The sequence below is a fragment of the Ursus maritimus genome, unplaced genomic scaffold (assembly GCF_017311325.1).
Source record: "Ursus maritimus isolate PB19 unplaced genomic scaffold, ASM1731132v1 scaffold_2, whole genome shotgun sequence".
Taxonomy (NCBI): Eukaryota; Metazoa; Chordata; class Mammalia; order Carnivora; family Ursidae; genus Ursus; species Ursus maritimus.
This window is the reverse complement of record NW_024424452.1, coordinates 3,398,413-3,423,093: the sequence shown is the minus strand read 5'-3', so window position 1 is coordinate 3,423,093 and position 24,681 is coordinate 3,398,413. Positions and strand designations below refer to the sequence as shown.

Genomic DNA, 24,681 nt, shown 5'->3' with positions numbered 1-24,681 from the left:
CAACCTCAGACCTGACTTCGATACACCACTGCCAGACCCCGATCCAAGGGGCAAGATCTGGAGAAGCCTTTGGAGGCCGGGAGGGGACATTTGCCTTCTCCGCCGAAGGGCTGTGCCCTGCACTCCCTGCAGGGGTCATCCCATGGACCAGCGGGTCAGAGGACTGGCACACTCAGAGCGTCTGGGGGCTCGGGGGGCGTGGTGGAGTCTCCTAACCTCTCCCCGAGTGGGAGCGGCTGTGGGCTGCACCGAGTCTCCACGAACAGGCGGGCACACAGCGGTTACACTCAGGCACATTCCCGGGAAGGTGCTGGAGACACTCATGGAGGAAAGGAGACATAGCAGCCAGACTGGGAGAACAGGTGGCCTTGTGCGGCTGGCAGGAGCCATGCTGCAGCATCAGGACAGAGGGGCTGCATGGGCCCGGCCGCCCTGACCCCATGGGGCTAGGAGCTGGGGGTAAAGTCCCAGCCTGGCTTTGCCTGTGCTTACCTTCTGCAGGACTGCAGGGATGGGGAGGCTGTGGCCAGCCTGGGAAAGCCACTGCTGGGCTTTTCATAGTCAAAGCAGTGGAAGAGGGAGAGCAAGACGAGCCTCAAAGGTGTGGTTGAAAACCCCAACTGTGCCCCCTGTGAGCTGCTGCTGATGGCCCAGCTCAGAGCAGCCCCCACCCCCAGGCACCATCCAGGCACCACCTCTTTCCATTGCTTGACCCCCAGCAGCGGGAGGACCTTGGAGTATGCTGTGCTTGGGCCCAGGGGTCATCCTATTTCGTAGAACAGAAAACAGAGGCCAGAGGAGTAACCACCCCAGGACTGGCCTCGGCCTGCTGCCCCACACAGGCTGCCCTGCTCTCCTCTCTCAGCCAGGCTGGGCAGCTCCTGAAAGCCAGACTGGCTGCTCTAAGCTCCGCAGGTTTCTGACTTTGCTTTTGGGACCCTGGCGGAGAAACACCTGCCCAAGGCCAGTGCCAGCATGGTCAGGCCAGGAGGTGCGCCCTGGGCCCAGTGGCTGGACCCCTCTTGGAGCTCTGTCGGCCATACGCAAAAAGGATTGAGGGCTTCCCCTGCAGGACTGCTGTGAGGCCTGACCTTGCGAGCCCGCCCTGCCCAGAAGCCTCCGTGGATTGCCTACTTCTCTGCGTGCCAATCTCTGTGATGGCAGCTTTTCATGGCAGAGAGTCAAAGGGTGAGACCGACCTTGTGTTTCCTCCCCTGGAGCAGAACCGCTGCCCTGCGAGGCCCCTGCACACGTGCCCCTCCCTCCATGGCAGCTTGCCTTTCTCCAGGTGCCCACGGCTCTCCTCCTACCTGATGGCACACCTGGGCCACAGCATCACACTGACTCTGTGGGCTATGCAGCGTGCCCCCTCATCCTGGAGCCAGACCAGAGGCTCCGGGCCCCTGGCCAGGCTCTGAACATCAGGTGTGTCTGGGCTGGCAGCTCAGGTCCAGGCTGAGCACTTGGCTGCCTCGGTCACTTCCCGGGCCAAGACTGCTCCTGGCCACCATCACCCCGTCTGGCCAAGCTTTCTTGGGGTTTATACTGGCTTTCCTCTCCTCTGCCGTGACCTTTCGGCTCTGTAGATGGACCCGTCGGAGTTGGGAGATGGAGCGCATTCTGCCTTTAAAACTGGGCCGAGGCTCAGAGGGGAAGTGGAGCCAGAGGCGGTGGGGGACTGCTCACCCTGCCCCACCCCTGGAGTGCAGGCGGACCGACAGCTGTCCGTGTGTCCCTGGGCCTGGCGCCAGGCCAAGGACCTCTCATTCTTCAGTCTCACTAAATCTTCACTGTGACCAATGACAGAGGCACCTGGGCCCGCTGCCTCAGGAAATCAAACCCCGATTCACAGGGACTCTAGCAACACCCCTGCCTCCCACTTAAGACCACTCAGCAAGAGCCCACCCGCTCCAGGGACCTCGGCCCTCGGCCCGTGTGGTGGCTGTGGGCAGCAGGGGGGAGCAGAGTGGAGTCTGGGGGCTGCTGGGTCCTGGGGGGTAGCTGGGATGGCGCTGAGGGGGTGAGGGGTCCCTGCTCCCTAAGAACAGGGGCTTCCATCCCCCTTCCCTGGCAGCAGGGTTTGTGTGTATGTGTGTGTGGGGGGGTCTCTGCTCCATAACTCCCACCATCAGAGCAGGGAACAGGTGCTCTGCCCCCACTGGTCCCCACAAGGCATTCAGGGTGAGATCAATTTTTGATCAGAGCAGAACAAGAGTCAGAACAGAAAGCCTTGGGCTTGGTTTGGGGCCAGTCAGGTCTGCTGTGCTGAGTTTCGTCAGAAGCCTTCAGGGTTGCCGAGCTCCTGGGGTCCCCAGATGCCTGTCCTTAAATGTGGAGGGGTGATGGGGCAAACGGGAGCTGGGGCTGAAGGCTTCCTCTGGGCACTTCCCGTGTGTCCCCACCCTCCGGGGTGCTTCCTGCTGTCATTTGTCTCTGGTGTCCATGCCTCTGAGCAGGGCTGCCTGGCTTCCCTCCTTCCTGTCTAATCCGCTCTTGTCCTTCCCCACCTCCCTCCTTCCCCACAGAGTTCCAGGTAATCCACGGACTCCTGAGGATGGTGGGATGAATTGGATGGGGCTTTCTGCTCCGTGGAGCACAGAGCACAGACAGACCACAGATGGCGAGTGCAGAAAGCTGTGTGTGCAACATGTTCCGGAACAGAGGAGGGAACCCCGGCTCTGCCTGGAGACAGGGAGGAGATAGCTCTCCCCCAAGGCTCTGGCCTGAAGCTGGGCTGAAGGAATCCTGTGGGTCTTCCCGGGATGGGGGGGCAAGAGCGGGGATTCTAGGCAACACAGCAGGTGTCTGTTCCAGGGGAGAGCGGCCTGGGAGGCCTGGGAACACAGGTAGGGGCCCATGTGCCCGGCCCTTGTCCCAGGGCAGGAGAGCAGCCTTCACCGGAAAGTGGGGGCCCATCCTTGAGTAGCACATGTCTCAAAGGCCGGGGTGTGGGCTCCTTACAGCCCTGTAGCATCCAGAACCCCAAGAACACAGAGATGGGCCTAGAGATTTCACTGGGGACAAGTGGAACAGCAGCCATGCCAAGGCACCCCACACTCGGTCTCTCATCCCTCTCCGAAGCAGCTCTGGCCATTGGCAGCCTCTGCCCTCAGTGCCATGCAGACTGCTGCAGGAAGCACCTATTACCCTGGGCATCCTCCCTCCATCTGGCCCATGGGGCCCAGGTAGACATGACACCATCACCTGGCTTTGGGGACCTCAGGCCACCAGCTACCGCATTTGGTCTACTGATTGATGTGTCCCTAAATGCCGGCTTGGGAGAGCCAGTGGGTTTCCTCTGCAGACACTGTTGAAGGGAAGCTGCCTTCCTGCTGCCTGGAGCTGCAGGGCCACCGTGACAAGGAGTCTGCCCAAGATAGGAGCAAACTGACAGGAGAGTGGAACCATGAGGGGACATCAAACCAGCCTGTTAGGGTGCTGGATCCAGCCATGCCTGAAGCTGTCACTAGGATCTTCGACATCTCTGTGACATGAGTTAATACGTGATTCTTTCAGGTTAAGCCTGCTTGGGCTGGGCTTTTATCTCCTGCAAACTGGAGTCCATACTGATGTATTATTTTTACCAGTTTGCAATGTCTGGGCTCAGAAATCAATTTCAATGAGAAATTTCCTAAAAATTACCTTGTCTCCATGAGGCGAAACAGTGTTGAATACTGTATGTTTGGGCTAGACCCAGAGACCTACTTGAAACACCTTGCTTTATAGATGAGACCAAGTGAGTCAAGTAACTCACTCAGGGTCTCAATCATTCATTCACAAATACTGACCCACCCTGTGTGGCCATATTCTGCAATATTCATCCTGCGGGCCAGACAGATGAGATAGGGGCAGAGTGGGCATGAGGACCGGAGTGTCCTTAGTCCTAGCTCACAGCACACCCCTTTGCACCATGATGCCTCAAGGCTGGGGCCCAGAGTGGTTAAGTGACTTGCCCATGATCACACAGCCAGTAACTGGCACAGCCGCCTACAAATGGTGGACTTTCCTTCAACCCCAGAGCAGCTAACATGCACACCGAGAAGCCTGCTGCTCTGTCTTCTCCACCCAGATACCAAACACTCCCTGGTTTTATCCCTGGGCCGTGGCCCTGCTCCTCCCTGAGTCCTGCACCTCGAGGCCCAGAGTCCTGGTCAGTGCCCGTTGGCATCCCACATGGGCAGGCAGGTCTCGCCCTTTCTCCCCCGGGGGTGCACGACCTCTCCTGGTGTCCACCAGGCCACTCTGCCTCTGTGTTCCGTGTCCTCGACTGGTCTCTTTGGAAGGCTGTAACCCACGTCATGGCGGAAGGAGCGAACATACAACTTCCTTCCCTCCCTCCCTCCCTGTACCCATCCGAGGTTGTGCGGGGGGAGCAGAGCTGCAGGGTTGCGTGCATGTGGTTCTTCCTGTGTGGTTCTTACGAGAATCCCCTTGCACAGAGCCTGGTCCTTAGCACTTAGAAGGCTTCTCTGGTCCCTGCCCCCGCCACCTGCCCACCCGACCCACGGGCCAGCATTCCACCTGCCTGCCCCCCCAGAGCACGCTCCTGCACCCTGGCTAGCTGCCCCTCCCCTGCCCAGGCGCTGTAGGAGTGTCGGGAAGGACACTCGATGGAGAAACATGCCCACTGCACACGTGTGCCTGTGGCAGCAAGGGTACTGGGTCACAGCAGTCACGGGGCAGATGCCACTGTCCCATGTCACCTTGCTGCAGGATGAGGCATCTCTGATTAGCCCTGTCCCCCCACCTGCTCTGAGACATGAAGTCCGCCTGCCTCATCTCACCCCATCTGGGCGCTTCTCAGTGCCCGGGATTCCCGCAGCTGCTCCCCTGCCTCGTCCTCATGGGAGTCTGGGGACCTCTATTTGCAGGACAGCAAAGGCATTCAAGACCCCTCTGGTCCTAAGCTCAGGGTGGGGAGCACTTTGAGATGAGTGGTCATGGTCCCATGAGGAGGAAGACAGGACAGTCCCATCTGATAACAAAGGTGTCCACGCAGTGCCCGAGAGTCTGGGCACAGAAGGAGAAAGCTGGACCCGTAACTGGGGCGGGGGTCAGAGAGAGCTTTCTGGAGGAGAAGCCCCTGGAGTTGGGTCCTGGGCAGGAGGGGGAGGAATCAGGGCTAAGAGGCTGAGCAGTGCTCCACGTGCTCTCAGGAGGCTTTAAGAGCACTTCTTAGCATCTCCTGCAAGTGCCCTTAGCAACACAGCTGGCCCGACAGAGCGCGTGTGGGGGGTCAGATGGCCCTGGAGCCAGGCTCGATGGAGGAGGGCTCCCCTTTCCCTTCTGGGGGTTATGGGGTCCAGGAGGCTGACACCCAAGATGTGAGGAGAGAGCATGGGAAGAGGGTGGGTGCTGGGAGGAGACGGGCCAGGAGGACGGGTACCCTAGGGAAGAGCTGGAGCGGGACCCCTCCCAGAGAGCGGAGGGAGAAGAGGGGCCCTGGGGAGCAGGAGGAGCCCGCACCCGCCTCAGGGCCCAGTGGCCTGCTGCAGCCTCTTTGGCTCCCCCTGCCTACTCAGGCGCGGTGTCAGCTCAGCCCTGCTGAAAAACACCCGTGCACCACTGTTAACGGCAGCTCTTGCCATAGAACACGGACGGCGGGGACAAGCCAAGTGTCCATCAACGGACAGAGAGAGATGAAATGTGGTGTGTGCACACAGTGGAAGATTCCCCAGCCGTGAGAAAGAACGAGGTGCTGACGTATGCTATGAACCTGGAAAACGCATGCAGTGAAAGAGGCCAGGTCAAGAGCAAGATACTGGGAGACGCTCAGCATAGGCAGATTCCCAGAGACAGACAGTAACCTCTGGGCTGCCGGGCCGGGAGAGCAGGATGCGGGACGGAGGGAGAGTTGGATGGAGAGGGGGCTTGTCTCTGGAGAGAGGGCGTTCTGCCCACGCAGGGGTGACGGCCGTGCCACAGCGTAAGTGCGCTCCATGCCCCACTGTCCGCTTCAGGGTGGCGGGGACAGCAGACTTCACGCTGCACGCATTCTGTCCCCAAGCATGCCAGCCCGCCAACGCGGTGCAGAGCACAGAGCCGGGCTCCAGGCCCATGGCGACCTGGCTGGCTGACACGGCTCCCTGTGCCTGCCTGCCTCCCTCCCTGGCTCCAGTCCTTTCCTCTGAGTGTCTACCCTGGCCCCTGGGGCTCAGGCTCTGCCTCCAGTGCCCCGAGCCCCGAGTGCAGGCCGCCAACCAGCAGTTCAGGTGCTGCGGATTCCAGCTGGCTGGCCGTGCACTCCCCTCCACCCAACCCCCGGGGTGACCAACGTGGGCCCAGGTGCAAGAGAGGACTGGACCCCCCTCTTTCCAGACGGCACAGGCCACGTTCCCTCCCTGTCGGTGCTCCTGCTCGGCCTGGGGAGGGGGGCTCCTCTGAGGCGAGGTGCATCTGCCTGGAACACCAGCCGCCCAGCCCCCACCCTGCTGGCCTGACTAACCCCTGGGGACAGATGTACAGAGACGCCAACACAACCTCACTCCAGGCATCGCATTTCACTCATCCTCACTTGGTGCAAATGTTGCTTGACCGCTCCAGAAAAATCTTGCTAAGTTAGGCCCCGAGTGCTGTCGTTTGGTTTATAACAGTAACCTCTCCAAATTTCAAAAGGTCGCCTGACATGATTCTGCGGGCTGGCCCAGCAGCTGAACTGCCTTCTCCTACAAGCCTGTTCTTCTACAAGCTGTGTTCTCGGAGGGAATTCCCGTCATTCCCGGCCTGAAGGACGGCCCTCTACCTGCCCCAGCTGACCCGAGCAGGAACCCCAGCAGAGGAGGGGGAGAGCCGGCAGGGCCCTCGGGTCAGACGGGAGCCCAATCTGCTCTCAACACGACATGACATCTGTGAGCCTACACACAAGGGACAGCCCTGCAAACAAACTCAGGGCCCATGTCTTATCTAAAAGGGGTACAAACAATGATCCATGTGATTTTCCCAGACCTGAGAAAGGGCAATTACCAGGTCAGGCTGATGGGGTGCTGGGCCGTTGCTGGGACCCCACCAGGAACCGTGGGCGACCGAACACAAACTTCCCCGCAGAGGCCGAGGTCCACACGCGCCTGGATTCCCATGGAGGCAACAGCCTCTCCCGGGAGCATGTCCTGGTACGCACGAGGCCGCCTCCGGGTGTGAAATAAACCCTCGGGTCTGAAAGCAAGACTGGACGGGTTTCTCTGGCCGCCGGGTCAGCCCAGCCCTCGGCAGACCTGTCTTTCTCAGTGGAGACCTGGAAGCTCCCGGTGGTGCAGCGGCCCCATACTTCTCAACGCAGGCGCGCTGCTCGGCCCGGAGAGTGCCAGGCCAGGCCTCCCGGAGGGCAGGGGCGCCCGGAGCTTACCAGCCTCGCCGACGAACACCTCCACGGGCGCGCTGGCCGGGCTCTCGCCGATGATGTTGTAGGCTGTCAGGATGACCTCGTAGCGCCGGTATTTCTTCAGACCTACAGGTGGAAGGAGACAGGGGTCAGCTGGCCCGGGACCAACTCCCTGCCTTGGAAGCACACCAAGGGGCCACAGGGCAGGCCGCGCGCATCCCCAGAGGACGAGCAGCGGCCTCTTCCTCCTTCCCTGGCCCTGGATTAACAGCCACCGTGCGTGGCAGCAGACCCGTCTCACTATGTGCTCAGGGTAAAGACAGCAGGGGGCCCTCCTCCAGAGGGAAGAGTGAAGGTGGCGGCAGAACGTGATGTGGACTTGCCTTTGCTCCAGAATCTCTCCATAAGAACTGATGGAAAAAGACCCCGGCGTTTGAGGAAGAAATGCACTGGCAACGCAAAGTCCTCTGAGTTGTTAACAACCATGTCCCGGGAAGACAAGGGCGTGTGAAGCCACGTACATAGGGTTTCAGAGGCCGAGCCCAAGTGACAGGGCGAACGTAGCTGACCTGTGAACCAGCACATTCTGGAAGGTTCTCCCACTGGTTCATATTGCTTCATCATCGCTGGGCTTTCCTGAGGCCCTACGTGCGGGTCTGACCCCTGAGTAAATGGTGACTCAGGCCAGGCTTCAGATCTCGCCTCCCGGGGAGCCTATCTGCAGAGGTTCAGTGAACGGGAACAGCAGGTTCCTGCCCCACCAGCTTCACAGATACGTGGAGACCCGCCCTCTCTTGCTCTCAGCCTTGCCAGAGCTGTGCTGCCTTATGGGGCTTGTGCACTCGCCTGGACTGTTAGTCCCCACCCTCCAGGACCCTGAGGCTCCTCAGCGTCAACCGAGACAAGCCAGGGTGGACGTGGACACGGTCGTGGTCAGGGCCCCTCTCCTTCATAACCTGGCGTGCAAAGCCTGGAGCGAGGTCCAGCCAGGGAAGCCTCGTCTCTAGAACCCAGTCCGCACCTAACTCTCTAAGCTGCTCCTCAGCTGGGGAGCGTCGTGGTGGACGAGGTAATGGGTGGAGGAGTGGCGGCTGGGTGGGGACACGCGCGGACAACAGAGGGTGCAGCCATGTTTGGGGGAGCAGTGTGGAGGTGAAAATGGCTCGTGTGAGTCCCCCCACCCCCCACGCCTGGCCACCAGGGCTGGACCAGCTGCCCGGGGGCTGCCTGGGATGCAGTGGGATGGCGCTGGTCGGCGACAGAAGTGCTCGCACACAGTAGGGCCTCGGGAGGGCCAGCCCCTCCTCCTCCCCCTTCCTGTATCCACGTGCCAGTCCTGGGAAGTTCTGTGCATGGAAGGGAGTCACACTGTGGGGCCCCCTTTGCCCTGCATGAAACCCTCTGAGGACCAGGAGCATGAGGGAAAGCAACGTGGTGAAGTGAGAGGCAAGGGACAATGAATGGGCAGCCGATGTGGGGTGAGCGCACACAGTGGGGCGCTACTCAGCCTTGGAGAGGAAGGGCGTCCCAACTGTGCCCCAGCAGGGGTGAAGCTCCAAGGGGAAGAAGCCAGACACAGCAGGACAAGTGCTGTGTGCGGTCGCCGGAGGACCCAGACTCAGAGACAGAAAGGAGAGGGGGGCGCCAGGCAGGAGAGGGGTGGGCGTTTCGTGAGGACAGAGGCTCAGCCGGGAAGAGGGACGGGGCCATGGAGGCGGGCGGTGATGGTTGCACAGCGTGAATATGCTTAGTGCTCCCAAACAGCACGTTTAGAAACGGTTACGATGGTAAATTTTGTATATATTTTTACCCCAGTTAAATAAAGAGTAAAAGGAAAAGGTGAAAGGGAACCAGACAGGAGATCTGGCTCCGTCTGACTTCCCCAAACTCAAAGACCAGCTGTCAGTCAAACCCCTTCCCAGCCTCTGCTTCTAGAAGTTTCCTTTCCTGTCTCCCCGATGGTTTTGGTGTGTTGAGAAGCGGCGCTGGAGAGGGGGAATTCCAGAAATTAGAGCCATTAATCCAAGCTGCTTTTCACTGGGTCCACTGAGAGGCCAATTGGCGCTGGCCCTGACCTGCCCTGTGGTCACGGCGCCTCCTGCTGAAGGCCGCGTGCACTTACGTGTTAATTCATATGTCGTTAACGTGGAGCTGCTGTTCACGGTCTTGAAGCTGCTTTGGGCTATTAGGGGTAAGCAAAGCAGAAAGGCAATTAGCAAGCAGGGAACAGTTACTGCAAATGATGTCTGCAGACACGGCGGGCTGGCACCGCGCTCAGAACCTGCTGCCCGTCCACACTGCCGCCTCCACACTTCCCATTAGCTCCCTGGGGGTCCCTGCACTGCTTCCTGAGACAGCCAGGCCCCCCGCCTGCAACAGGTGGGGCCTGCGCTCACCCTCTGATTAAGTGGATCAGACAAGTATCCGGCATAACAGCGCAAATAACACTCGAGAAACAGGAGATGGGTTTCTCCCGGGGCGGCAACTTTTCCAGATACCCTGCGGTAGGCACGGTCGTTGGCCTACCTGTGCTCAGGTGAGAGCCCTGCTCAGAAAAAAGCCCAGGGAGATACTCTCTGGCCACCAGCAAGGGATACCTGTGGGGCGGGGATGGCAGTGTGTGGTCAAGAGCATGGGAGACAAACGGGCCACCTGTTCTGGTCAGCCCCACTACTGGGATAGGCCGGGTTGATCTGCTGCCTGTCTGCTGCCCCATGACCCCAGCAGGCCCAAGGCACAGCCTGCTCTGTGGTGGGAGGTGGAGAGAACAGGGATGCAGTCCCCGAGCCACACATTCTGAAGCCACAAGGATGTCAAGGCGTAGGCAGGATCTTCTGTGACACCGTTTGGGGGATACCCTCTGACCCCCTTCTGAGACAGGAGGATGGGGGAGAGCAGAGGCCTTTCCAGAAGTTCCAGAAGCTGCCTCAACTGCTGTTGGATCTGAATCACAGCCTGAGCTGGGGATACTGGGGAGCATGGCTGAGCAAGTGGACCGGCTCAGGGTGAGGACTGTGCATGCGCCATGAGGCCGGGGGCCCCCCGACTGGACCCCATCAGAGCAGCAGGCTCTGACCGGCCTCTGTCCATCCCCCCCCAGAAGATGTGCTCCTCTGGGGGAGTGACATGCTGTCCCTGGAAGGACTGGCTCGTCTCCTCCCTCCCCGCCACACCCCGCCAGCCTCAGGCAGGTAGGTCCTCCTGGCTGGCCCACCAGAAGGCTCCATCCAGGAGCCCCTCGGCTCTTCCCGTCTCCTGACCACTTAGCCTTGCCAGGCCCTTATAAGTCATACCTTCCCTGTGTTCTCGGTGAAATCCCTTTTCCCTGACAACCTATCTCAAATGGCTCCTCCTCCATGAAGCTTTCCCTGATCTCCACAGCAGGTGCAAGTCCCCAAAGCCCAGGAGCTCTCCACGGGCCACCATTCTCCATGCACTCTGGGGCTACCCCAGACCTGTCCACCTCAGTGGCTGTGCCGCCTTGGAGGCGAGCTGCATCTCCTCTGGCCCTCCAGGGCATTTCCCACCATGCCGTGCACGGAGCCAACGTGCACAAGCGTTCCTCTCCTGGGTGCACGGTGCGGCACCTATGCTGGGACAGGGAAAGCGTCTCACCTGCGAGCTCAGCCCGTAAAGCCGAAGGGGTTTTGAGTGTCTTGGACACGGTGGCTGAGGATGTCTCCGACTCCAGCTCCCGGTAGTAGATCCGGTATCCCTGAAGAAGGCCGTTCAGGCTCTCGTCTCTTGGAGGCTGCAAATACATCACGGTAAGCCGGCCGGCGGGGCTGGCTGACCTCCGCTTCAGGCTGAATCAGCCAACTGCGCTGGAGGAAGTCACTAATTCAAAGAGGGGTTCTTGGTTGTTTACGGACAAAAAGGCAGGTGCCACATTCATGAAGAGGAGCACAGGGGACCTGCAGGTAGGGGATCAGGCTCTGAGAGCCCAGGTTTCCTGGTGCCAGGATGCGGGCACTGAGCGTCTTATCCCATGTGCAGGCCGAATGCTTGTAGTAGCCCCAGGCTAAGGCAGGGGACTACGGCCCAGGTCGAGGGTGGGCAAGGAAGCTGCCCATTGCCTGGTGAACCCAGAACTCTAAGGGAACTCTGCATGTGGGCTAGTTTTGCATCACCCATCGGCTGGCCCCACCCTGTCCCTGATGGCCACCCGGGCTCGTGGCGGCCTCACTGGGGGGTCTGCATGCCAGGTCACCCCCCACTCTGCTCTGACTCAGACCTAAGCTGGAATGCCCATGGTCCCTCCAATGTCAGCTGGCGTACAAAGGGCCTAGGATAGAGTAGGTGCTCATTGGAAGTTTAGACACCCCGAGGAACATGAATGGAGGTAGACAGTCCCGAGGCTCAGAATTTAACCCACACCGGGATGCGCACTGGGATAACCAGGCCACATTCTCCCTCCTGTCAATTTCTGTTGATTAAGGAGTCTGGGGAGGGCTGAGCCATAATGCTGGCCGGGGGGCCGGAGGGCCGGGCGGCTGGGGGACTGGGGGGCCAGGGGCTCTGGGTCCCATGTCTCCTCTGGAATACTCAGCAAATAAGGACAAGAACTGGTCAAGCTGTGACCAGACAGATGGACAAACGGCAGGCCCAGGACCCCTGGCTGCAGCAGGGTCATGAAGCTTGCCCAGGGACAGGGACGCATGCCGAATTCCCCGTGATGTCTACACAGCCACTGTCTATAGGGTACCACCAGACCATCAGTAAGCACTGTCCTGATCCCACAGCAGAGGCCACAGCTTTGTTGTAGGAAAACCCTTGTCGTGGGTTGAACTGTGTCCTCCATTAAGATATGTTGGTGTCCTAACCCCCGGTCCCTGTGGATGCCACCTTATATGGACACAGGGTTTTGCAGACCTTGAAGTTAAGAGGAGGTCACACTGCAGTAGGGAGGGCCCTAATCCATGACTGCTTTCTTTTTTGGAGGGCAGTTTGGTTTTATTTATCAAGGTTTTCAATGCATTTGCCTTTTAATCCAGCAATTACACTTTAAGAAATCTACCCAACATAAGTGTTTGCATATACAGAGTCCTGACTCCTGCAAATACAAGCTAAAGCTCCCAATCTCCCCCAAACCCCCAAACCAAGTATCTACGGGTCTTTTCAATGACACCCAAAGACAAGAGGACGGCCTTCAAGCTTGAAGGTCATGAACCGCAAAGCTGCTTGCAAGTGTAATGGCAAACTTTGGGTGGATGAACACGAGCAAGGTATTATAACAGCGAATTCACACGGGGAGCCCAAGTGCTCCACGTTATCAGCTGCTGAAGATGAAGACAAAGCATGTTTTGAGAAGCAATTTAGGGTCCAGCAATCGTTTGACAATGACTAAGGCAATAAGAAGATCCAAAGGTCCTTAGGAGAGGAGAGAAATTTGGACACACCCCTGGGAGAGCGTCATGCAAGCACGGAAGCGGAGACAAGCGATGCGTTGCAACACTGACTTAGAAGATCTCTGTAGTCATTCAGATGAGCAAAATATATTTCTCTTCTATGTGTCTTTGTCCAGAGTGACAAAGGTGTCTCTTGTCACGTTAATGAGGATGTGGGCTGGTCACCAGGAGAACCAACCTTGTGATCAGAGGGTTGGAACTTCGGTCCCACCCCTGACTTCTGGGGAGGGGAGAGGGACTGGAGGTTCAATCAACGGCCAATGCTTTCATCATTGAAGCCTGTGTAATGAAGCCTCCACAGAACCTAGAGGACGGGGTTGGGAGAGCTCCCGAGTCCGTGAACATGCGGAGATTTGGGGAGAGGGCATGGAAGCCGTGTGCCCCTCCCCCAGACCCTGTCCTGTGCCTCTCCTCCATCTGGCTGTTCCTGAGCTACATCCTTTCATAGTCAACTGCTGACCTTGTCAATCAAATGTTTCTCTGAGTTCTCTGAGCCGCTCTAGCGAATTAGTCAAACCTGAGGAGGGGGTTGCAGGAACCCAATTTACCGCCAGTGGGTCAGAAGCACAGGGGACAAACTATACTTATGATTGGCATCTGAAGTGGGGGGCCATCTTGGCGACCAAGCCCTTACCCGTGGGATCTGATGCCATCTCCAGGTGGAGTCGAGTTGGAGTCCCAGAGCCCCTGCTGCTGTTGCTTGTTGGTGTGGGAAGGCTCCACACGCACACTTTGGAACCAGGGCCAGGAACACATTTATGCATGTACCAGCTAGGGACTGCCAAGGGCTGTCACCAGGAACCAGAAGCCAGAAAGGAAGCCGACCCCTTGGCTTTGGACTTCTGGCCTTCAGACCTGTGCAAGAACACATTTCTGTTGTTCTAAACACACAGCCTGAGCTAACTTATGGAAGCAGCCCCAGGACATTAGCACATTCTTGCCCCCAGATTCTTGCTATGCAATTCTTTTTTTTTTAAAGATTTTATTTATTTATTTGACAGAGATAGAGACAGCCAGCGAGAGAGGGAACACAAGCAGGGGGAGTGGGAGAGGAAGAAGCAGGCTCACAGCAGAGGAGCCTGATGTGGGGCTCGAACCCAGAACGCTGGGATCACGCCCTGAGCCGAAGGCAGACGCCCAACCGCTGTGCCACCCAGGCGCCCCTTGCTATGCAATTCTTACTGCCTGAACCCAGGGACCAGAGGGATGTGGATGCTCAGAGGAATCCTGTTCTCTTTCAACCCTTGCCACTCACAACCCAGAGAAACCAGCGGCGTGGCCCAGACAGCCAGATGTACTCTTACTGACGCAGCGAGCCACAGTTCACACGCAGGTCTGAACCAGGGGGATATGGTGCGCCCGGTATATTCAGGATGTCTTTGAACATGAGAACTGCTCACGTTAACTCAAGCTGCTGGCAGCCCCCGACACCCTCCACAGACACTTCCTGAGTCTTTTGTGAAGCCCCCAACTCGTGAGGAGCAGCTCTGCAGCATGTCATTTCCCTCTACCAGCTGCAGAAAGGCATAGCTGGGAGACGTGAGTGCACTTGCCATGCCGTGGTGATCCATGTGCGTCCCTTGTGGAAGGGCCCCACACGTCCTCAGCACATGACGCTCCTCCTGGCCCAGGGACGCTAGACTCCAGTGTGGGACACACATCCTGTGTTGGAGTCGCCTTGACACCCCACAGAGACACTCCACAGCCCTCCTCAACCAATGGGCAGCTGTAATCTGGGAGGAACTGTGTCTGCTGGCTTTCCCTTTCCCGCCTGACTTTGGTTAGCCTTTCCCAGCAACAGAGAGGACCCTCCCTTCCGGCTCGGGCCGCCTTCACAGGGCTATGGAGTCCAGGGACTTTGATGTCAGGTCAGTCTCTTCTGCTTTGCTTTTGGCCTCGTGAGATTGCCCGATTTAGCCAGTAAAAATATGGGACACCCAGTTAAACTTTAATCTTCGTATTATTGTTGATCTGAAACTAACATTTACCCGGGGATCTGTGGTTTATCTGGCAAGCCTGCTCCCTCCCCTGTTTCTGACTGCCCTCCAGCCAGGGCATCTGTGACGGGGGTCTGTGATGGGACAGGTGATCAGCAGCACCGGGTGGGGTCCCTGAGACTCGGATGGGTGTGCCCTTCCTTCCAGTCCCCTGTTCCCAAACCACGACCGTGACCACCTTCTCCAGTAGGACACCCTCTGGTCTCTTGCTCAGCAGGATAACAGGGGGCTAGGGGCTAAGGAAGCTGAGCGCTGGCAGGAAAGGGAGAACCGGTGGTGAAGCCCATGAGCCTGGGGAGTGGGCAACAGGCTGGGGTTTTCTTGTGGGTTTTATTCTATCTTATTAAAGTTCCCCCTCTTCTGCCAACTTTGATGGAGAAAATTTTCATGTTCGAGAGGCCTGGGGCATACTCGTGAGGGTGCACCCCCGTGTCCTGGGCTGTGCCCCTGCCCACAGACCACCGTGTTGCAGCCCCTCCGTTAACACAGGGTGTTGCCCACAGGGTTTGTGTTCAAACCGCTCCCCGAAGCGTTCAGAGAGTTGCTTTCATAACAGCTTTCAGACAAACGCTGCTTTAGAAACTGGCTCCCACCGGAGGAGGCAGGGGACATTCTGTATTACTGCTGATTGGTGCCAGCTATGGTGTCGGTGTGCATGCCTCCCCATGGAAGTGGATTGAGACGGGACCGTGTGCGCGTACGCTGCGTGCACACACACACGTCTGTTCGTAAGGACAGAAGGTGGTCACGACAATCTGCCACCTCAGCTCTCGTCCTGGTTTTCTGACTGGACACAGTCGAGGATGAAAATCCTAATTCCACAGGGCGTCCTTCAAACACAGCTATTATCACATTGGAATAGAGAGCTTGTTTAACCCACTTCTTAAAAAAATACAACGCATGGAAAAGTAGGAAAAAATCGATGTGTAAATGAAAAACAGACATTGCTTCATCCATTCATCTAAATTTCACAGGAAAACGGGAAATGACCTTCCGCAAAGAGGACAGAGTGAACTGCTCCCCAGATCCCAGCGTCTCTGTCTCTCGGATGGTGGCTTGGTGCACGGGTGTGGCCGTGAGGGAGCGGGGACAGCCCCGGGCCCCGTGTTTACCCTGCAGGGAGGGCGGGTCACAGGGCAGAGGGGCTCTTGCTAGTACGTGTTTGCTCACACCACATGAACCACCGGAGCTCAGGGAATAACACATGGAACGATTCCTGTCCACATCCAGCCTTTTTCACAGCACTTTCACACACTTTTTCACACACGGGCCATCCTGGCTGAGCGTCCCCAGGCACTGTCCTCCAGTGGCAGGGGTCTGGGCAGCAATGATGAGACACACTGCACTCCCTTCCTGGGACCTGAGCTGACCTGAATCAGCGAGAGGGAAGAGGTGGCTGGGTTTACATAAGTGCAAGCCCAGCAACGTCACCACTGCTGGGTCACCGCAGCCTCCCTCACCATCCAGGGTGTGTTGCTGGCAGCCGTAGGCACAATTGTCTGCCCCCCCCCACCCCAAGGCTGCAAAGGCCCCAGGGCCTGACTCTGCAGATGCATAGGACTGAGACACGATTGCTCGAGGGTAATTCACTTCTCATGGAGAGAGAGCTGGGGTTTAACTCACCACAACAATCAACAAGCAGGAAGGTGGAAGTTTGGGAAAATAACAGTGTCCTCACTGGGGACCAAATGGGGTTCTGCAACAGGCAGCAAACACCCCACCCACGGCATGTATGTCCACGCACATCCTGGGGCTGGAGGACAGAGGAGAAGGGCCGAAACCACGGATCCTGGGCTCACAGACATTTCTAGCCAAAGAGGAGAGGGTACTTCCGAGGTGTGAGGAGAAGAGGCCAAGCCCATGCCCACAGTCATAACCGCTACCTGCGACCAGACAGGAAACGCCTGTAGCAGCCATCTGGGCTCAGTGAGGGGGACATGGGGCCACGTAGCTGGGGGGTGGCCTTGTGAAGGCTGCCGTGAGCCCCAGCCCCCGGCTCCACGGAGATTCTGGGGCCTGCCTGCACGGGATTCGGAATTGGGTTTTCTATTCCTAGAGTTTGGAGTAAACCCATCTGTCATTCGTGAAACACTCTGGACCTCCTGGAAGGTATCAGTAGGGCAGCTCCGTGTGACACATGGAGAGTTCTAGAAGCCATGGGCCGAGTTCAGGCTCTGGATTTGAGTCCTGGCTCCCTGCAGTGTGGGCTTGGGCTGGTGGCTCACCCTCCCAGGCTCAGCCCTGTGCCCATAGCAGGTGGAAGTCTGAGCCTCCTGTGACTCTCAACAGAAGGTTCTCTTTCAGCTACAGACCTGCTCTCCAGCCCTCGGTCCTGACCACACTGTGCCTGCAGTTTCTGATTCCACACTGACTGGACGCAAGGCCAGGTCTGTGTCTTTTCCTTTCTATCTCCCTGCGGCACCTGTAACAGGCTTTGGTCATGGCGGGCACTCACTCAATGCTTGTGGGAATGAGCTGGATTTGCTGACATCCAGCATCACCCCATCTACGGTTGGCTTCATCCTGGGCTGGCCATCTGTCTGGGAGATGCCTGAGCACAGACAGCCTTAGAAAACCTGGCTCCAACGTGCCTCCCTTGACGCCCGGCATAGAGTCCCAGTGGCTGTCACACCTCTGAGCTTTTGCTCCAGCTGTGGGTGATGCCCAGATGCCCATCTCTGCCCTGTATCTGGGGCCTGGAGGGGGGGTGCATTCACCCTGCAAAACACAGTCAGGAGTCCCCTCCCAGTTCCCCCTCCACTGTCTCCCCATTAATGCGTCCTAGGGCTCAGCCTGGTAAACAGAAGCTCTTCAAGGCCTGGCGTCTGTCTTGCCCACGTCTGGGTGATTGGGGTGATGGAGCCCATGTGAGACAAGGAACAAACCCCAAGTATGTCCTGAAGAGGCCCCGCTGCCTGCTCCCCTCTGTCCAGGTGGCAGTCACACTCCTCTTAGGAAGACATCTATTACAACACTGAGTCTACCCTCTGCGGAGTCCAACGTGCATGACGTGATCTATTGCCAAGAAGTTTTCTGTTTTTTTTTTCTTTCTCTCTTTCTTTCTTTCTTTCTTTCTTTCTTTCTTTCTTTCTTTCTTTTCTTCTTCTTTCTTTTCTTTTCCTCCCTTCCTCCCTTCCTCCCTTCCTCCCTTCCTCCCTTCCTTCTTTCCTTGCTAAAAAATGGCCACAAAATCCACTTAGGGAAGCCTAGAGCCACACAAGGGGAACTACACCTGAGTGACAGACCGCGTGAGCCACTGGGAGTGTCAGAGCAGCCAGCTTAAATATTGCGACCGATTCAGAAACGCTGGGATCTATTATGAGCTGCACTCAGTGTGAACACAATACCACCACTGTCTAGAACACACACTCAAATCCTTAGATTTCAAATAGCGCTGGACCCCATGAAAGGCAGAGATTGATTCTCCTCCCAGGAAAAATCAAACCTGACAGTTTCTACGGAGGAGACATTTAAGTGGGTCAGCAGCCCTGAAACTACAGGCGGTGTTCGCATTTTTAAACAAATTACTGGAAAAAAGGGGTTTACAGGTGAAACATTTCATTTGGAATGCAAATCTATATTTAAACATAGTCTCTTTGTTCTGTTAGCTCTGATTTAGTAAATTACTCGTAATTTTAATTATACTTCAATTGCCTGGCAGTTGACAGGCATTTATTTCTACAATACATCATATTGACCACCTCCTGCTCTGGGCTTCTTGCAATTAGTTTGTTCTAGTGGGCTCTGAACGGGGACAGCTGATGGACACGCATGCCAAGTTCCTTTGGTACAGCTCTCCGCCAGTCACAGAGCTGTCCAACCGCAACCACGGGGCTTGGAGCCCCGCGTGCTTGGGGGCCAGGACGGCGGGGGCTGACAGCCACCGTGTGGAGGTGACGGTCCATCCCAAGCCTCTGAGCTGCCTTTATAGAAAAGGAGCTTACCTAGTTACTGGCACGGCAAATGCCACGTCTACAAAGAAAAAGGAAGTCTTCTGGTAGACTTTAGCTCAGTAGAGAAGACCAACCTTTGGGTTAAGTTAGTGTAGGGTGGGTAACAGAGGCTCTTGGAACCTTGAATTTCCACTTTGAATGTCTCCTGCCTCCCACCAAAGGCCTTACTGGAAGTCAGGGCTGTGAGACCTAATGGGCCTTGCATCAGGGGTCACCTTTGACCTCCTATGTTTACAGAGGAAGAACGGGGAACCAGAGAGGCCTGTCAGGGTTATATCATCCACTGGCAAACTGGGGTTCACAGACCTAGAGCCAGTGGGCCCCGAGATGTGCTCAGGGGACAAGGCTGCCCAGAGGCAGGGGTGGGAGCCAGCTGTCCGCCAGCTGTCCCCACACGCTGGTGAGGCTGGAAACTACAGAACGCCAGGCAGTGAATTTCCATGTTCACTGGAAGACATTGGGAACTGTCTCTTGACCATCTTTAAGGGTTCCCTCACCTCTGAGACGTGTCACTTGGCAGTGGAGTGAGGAAGGGGACCATAGCCACTCCGTCAATATCTGGGGATTCTGTGTGCGTCACAGAGGCCAGGCTACGAAAGTCCGGCTCTCATTCCTCCTGGAGCGGCTGTGTCAAGTCTGTTTGACCCGCATGGAATTTCCACCTGTGCTCCTCCCTCATGGTCAAACTGCATGCGAGCGGAGCTAATGTCTACTGATGCCACCGAGTTGCCACATAAGAGGAGGTAGTGGGAACCTTCAGCGGTTAGGAGCCACCACCTGAGAGTTCAGGAAGCCCCCTCACGGCTGGAGCATGCACCCCAACCTTGGTCTTCCTGCCCTGACTTCCCACCCAGCACCCCCACTCCGTTAGCAGCCTCAGGAGGCCAGGGAGTGACCCTGACTCAGAGCTTCACGCCCCCTTGCTCCTTGTTGGGCACCAGCTCTAGCCTGGAGGAGTCTCCAGCATGCTCTGTCCAGGCCTGCAAGGCACGTGGAGGCGGTCCATTTAGGATGGGTTCCCCGAGGGCCTCCTCTGGGTTTCCTGGCATGCCCACATACGCCCGTTGGCCCCTCCCTTTGCAAGGGAATCCCTTCCAGTCCTCCCCTCTTGCCAGCCTCTGCCCCCAGCGAGGCATGGCCTCTGCCTCTCCAAGGCCATGTCCAGAACACAGTTTGCTCTCGGTTCCCACATCGCCTGGGCCCCTGCATCTCCTGACCTCAAACCGTCCCCTCCTACCTGCCTGGTCTTGATGTGATGCTGACACTCTCCTGGACAATCTCATCAAGCTGGGAGAAGACGCTCAGCTGTACAGACCCCTCCATGGACCACCAGCCCAGTGTCTGCCCACTCCTTGGCAGACCTCACCTTACTGTGGCCGTGAACACAGACCAGAACACCTGTTCCCACCTCCCTACCCCACGACCCCCCCACTCTAGGCACTGCCCTCACCCGGAAGTCCACCCCATTCTGGCCTCAGGAACTTCCCTTGCTGGCCAGAGCTCCCACAATGTTCTCCTCACTGCCCTTGGCCCTGCCCATTGCTGTGCTGTGTCTGTCAGGCCTGCCTCCAGCCTGGCTGAGCCCCGTCCACAGACCCGTGAGCACTGTTGCTGGGCTTGCCCTGGGCTAGGGCAGCCCTCCTTGCCAGTTCTCCCCTGTTATTTTTGTCTTCAATGCATGTTGCTGTTGGCAAAGTACCCAAATTGGAAATAATGCCAAGAGAGGGCAGAGTGTCCTTTCCACGTCATATTACAGTGCTATTCACGGCCCACCAACACTACTTGATTGCCTAGGATAAGACGCCTTGATTGGACTGTTCACGGAGGATTAACACCTGGAACATAGGCAGGACACATGTAACCCTGTGGGTATTTTGACGGTAGTGGATGATTCCTGTAGAAAAGATCACTCCCCAGGCTATGGTTTCGCTGCCCTGTCGGATGTTACCCAGTTGTGTGTGTACCACGGAGGCCTCGCTAGGCCGTCCTTCCCCAAATGCCTGGAATATTCAGCCCCAGATGCCCTGCACCAGCCCCGCCTTCCTACTGGCCCTCCCGTGAGCGTGCTCAGGCTTCTTCTCACGGCACAGCTCAGGGAGTCTGCCCCCCGCCCCTGGCGGGCACACCGACCACACGGTGTCCTCTGACCCACCACCGACCCTCAGACGCTGACACGGGGCCAGGCGGGTGGGCAGGTTCAGCCTCCGACGCCGGTCTAGGAAACACTCTGCCCTTCCCGGGCCTTACCCGCCACTGGATCAGAACAGAGGACGTGGTGTGCGGCGTCACCGAGACGAAACTTGGAGGCTCTCCCGGAACTGCAATCCAAGAAAGAAGAAAGCGAGGATTAGCTGGTTCTGCTTGTACTTGGCCGCCATTCTGGAGCCAGCTCCCTCCTGGCTCTGACCGGGAGGCAGGACAGGGACCGGCTCGGGGGGTGGGGAGGCCGGCAAGCCAACATCCCTGCTTCCCTCCTTTCCCTGTGGATGGATGCCCTTCTCTGCCTGTGGAGACTGTTCCCGTCCAGACAGAAGGGACCAGATCCTGATGGAGGTGACGAGATAATGCCCTGCCTTTATCCCCCCCTGCCCCCCAGCAGACCCACATGGAGACACACAAAGGTGCCTGGCCCTCTTCCCTGGGAACCCAGGCTGGGTAGCCTTCCTGCTGTCCCACATCTTCTCAGGGGCCCCCACCCCTCCCTGGAGGACAGGCATCATTTGTTGGAGGTACTTAGGTCAGGGGGGCTCTGAACAGGACAAAGGGTCAAGCAAGGCGCGAGTGCTCTTGGTTTCAGACACTAAGGGAGGGAGGCTGACTTCTGGGAGCGGAGGGACGGCTGCCTTGCTTGGGGCGGCGGCGGCTCAGCTCTGCTCTCTGGAGGGATACAGTCAGTTTGGCTCTGCCTGTGGCCATGCCCTGCACGCTGAAAACTATAGTCCTGCACCGTCTGGCTTGTCCCGCGGCCTCCTCGGACACCCTTCCCCACCTCTGCCCCCACTGAACCCGTGTGGTCCTGGCCGGCATGTTGGCCTTTGCATGGCCGCCCACTGTAAGATCCTGAGACTGTTCATCAAATGTTTGCCAAGAGTCACTGAGTGGAATGACTGAGTCTGTTCTCCCCACCCTGCACCCACATGACTATCTGACCCTTGGCCCCTCGGTCACCTGCTCTGTGAGTCTCCTTTGCACCTGCCAGGGCACCCAGCACCTGGGACATGCCAGTAGCAACCACACCTGCAGCCCCCCCACCCTGCCTTCTGGGGAGCCCTCTACCCCATGCTCTCTGGCCTCCTGCTGGCCTGTCTGAGGTCCATGGTGGACCCTTGTCCAGCTTTCTGGATCACACTGATTGGTGGGGTCTCAATATCCCAACCACCATAATGAGAAAATTTTTATCGGCAAACCATTCACACACTGAAAGCCCCCCACTGCCGCACCCCCCAGCCCAGGGCTCCCCAAGCCCCGGAGTATGTCCATCTCAGTGGATCTGTGGTCCTGGAGACAATACAGTGCAAACACAGTGCAGTCAACTGAGAAGAGAAATGGCAAATCTCAGAAGAGGAAGATAACAGGATAGGTGCATCAGAAGGAAGGATTTAAATATCAAAGGACTAAGACAGGCCTTTGGGAACCTGGAGAGGCCCTTGAATGTTTTTTTTTTTTTTTTCCAAATAGGCCAGTTCTGGCGGAGCCTGAACCGTGTAAGGGCAAAGGGAGTCTGTGGTGTTCTGCTTGCCGGCTTGCCATTTCCTCAAAGACTCACCAACAAAATCAGCTCACTGTGTTTGTCCCTTTCTTTTAAGAATTAGTGCTTCCTCCTGAACAGAACCTCAGTTGTTTTAAATGTAGTATTAAAATACGAGCTACAAAGACAACTTGAGGGGCCTGTCCCGCGACGGGCGCCCTGGGTGTGCAGCCCAGGAATCCTGCACGAGGCCGAGAAGCTGGAAGGGTCCCCCTGAACCCCTCTGCTGGCCCTCGGCTCGCCCGAGGCCCCATGTTGGTGAAGCCATGCTCCCAGGTTAGAAAGGAGGAGGGTGGAAACGTGGGAAATGAGTACCCAGCTGTTGGGTGAGCTGAGGGCTCAGACTCGCAGCCCGGGATCCCGGCCCCAGCATCTGTGAAGCAAGAATGACCCTCCGATCCTAAAAGTCGGCCTGCCACTGGGCCTGGCAGGATCGGCACCCGAAATCACAAGGGATCTGTGGGTCTGCTCCTCTGAGGTGGGAAAGCGTGGGTAAGAGCCACCTGGAGCTTTGAGGGGATCTCACCTCCATCACTTCCCTGTGCTTCTGTCAAAATGGCAAAACTGCAGAGCGGTTTGAGAATGAGAAAAATGGGGAAACCTCTCTCAAAACCCAGCTACCCTTCGACATTTATTTTTAATGACCCTATAAATTATTCAACTTGTAGGATGCTAATGGATCGTAGGGGTTTGGAAGCCGATCAAAGGAACCCCCATTCCACTTGCGAGCCCTTGAAGTCGGCTTCACGGCCACAGGCTGTATGGAGCGCTCCGAGCTGTCTGCTGCTAATTGAATCCTACTGCTCGCCAGCCACCGCCCCCCCCACCCCGGGTGACCCCTTCCTGGCTTGGGATGAAAGCGGGGCCTCTCTCTGGGAGCCCATGTCTCGGGATCCAAAGGCGGCAGCCGGGCAGGGGCTGGTGTCTGCATGCCCGCCTGGGTCCCAGCTGGCTCACCGTCCTGCAGCGTGGTGACCGCGTCCGTCTCTGCACTGAAGTCACTGTCCCCGATGTCATTGGTGGCTTTCAGGCGCAGCTTGTAGGAGGTGAACGGCCTCAGCCTGAAACACAGAAGAGCCCTGAGGGCCTGAGCCCTTCCCTCTGTCCTGCCATAGGGAGGCGAGCATAGGGAGCAGCCCGGAGGAAGAGGCGCTCACTTGGGGACCCGGAATCCGCCCTGCCTGGGGAGGGATGTCTCTGAGCCTGCCCCCAGGGACGGAGGGCTTTCCAGATGGAGGGGAGTGCGGAATGTCTTGGCCTGGGGTGGAGGTTTTACTCAGGGCTCCTCCTGTAATTAGAGCCTCTCCTGCAAAGCCAATCACGGCTCTCTGAGGGACTAGAACTTCTCAGGAGGAGCTAATTACTGCAGCCCTCACAGGATTCAGAGCGTGAAACCAGGGCCCGCCTAACCACTTCCTCCCTCGCCTGCGAACGCGCCTTTGTGGAGGTCCGCGCCGGCTGGGCCCGCCTGGCTCCACGGTCCACCCCCGCCTGCCTCTTGTCCCCGCCGTGTACCCAGCTGGACCTGGTGCCAAGCCCCGGCCAGGTAGTGCCTGGGTCCACCGCACAGCAGCTCTGTGGGGTGGACTCATTATGATTCCCTTCGTGGGGATGAGAAAATAGAGGCCCGGTCCCATTAAATCCCTTGCCCTTGGCTTGGCCAGGACTAGAAGAGGGTCTTGTTTTGAGGCAACCTCTCCGCTGTACCTAAGACCGAGGTGATGCCAACTGTCCGTGGGGGAAACGTCCCGGCTCACCCGCTGACAGGGATTTAAGGGGCACTAACGCTCCAGGAGCATGGCTCGCTGCCACCGCTCAGGCCTCCCTCCCTCCCTCCATCGACACAGTCTGTGTTGATGGTCTGTGCTGAGCTCTGGACTAACACAGACTCCGGACAGACTTCTGAGCAGATGAGCTCCGGTCTTCCTCGGGTCCCTGGGCAGCCTGCTCCTCTGGCCGTCCTTGCCGTTACTTCTGAAGGAGCAGATGAGGAGACCCCCCCACCCCTTGCCCGCTGACTGCAGCTCTGTTTCGGAGGAGGCTCTGTCCGTGTCCATCTCCCAGACTAGGAGACCAGGAGTGCCTCTGGACTCTGCCTGCTTCCTCAGCTACCACTGGGCAAACCTCACTGCCTCCAAGCCAGTCCCCTGTCCCCCCTCCCAGGCCAAACTATAAACTCATGGGTTTCAAACTGAGCACCGTGGAATCCCGGAGGCTCTGAGGGGTCCTCTAGGAGAGCAGGGGGTTCCCATGCACC

At 57.8% G+C, this 24,681-nt stretch overlaps 1 protein-coding gene across 1 annotated transcript in view; it reads right to left on the bottom strand.

The window, feature by feature from the left end:
* LOC103670078 (protein sidekick-1) overlaps window positions 1-24,681 on the bottom strand; it is a 118,019-nt gene that overhangs the window by 54,174 nt on the left and 39,164 nt on the right. Inside the window, exons 9-13 of the mRNA XM_040634716.1 lie at window positions 23,382-23,485; window positions 20,924-20,994; window positions 10,934-11,069; window positions 9,441-9,500; window positions 7,343-7,444 (exon numbers count right to left, since the gene is read on the bottom strand). Of these exons, the coding sequence (XP_040490650.1) occupies window positions 7,343-7,444; window positions 9,441-9,500; window positions 10,934-11,069; window positions 20,924-20,994; window positions 23,382-23,485 (473 nt within the window). The remainder of the gene's footprint in view (window positions 1-7,342; window positions 7,445-9,440; window positions 9,501-10,933; window positions 11,070-20,923; window positions 20,995-23,381; window positions 23,486-24,681) is intronic.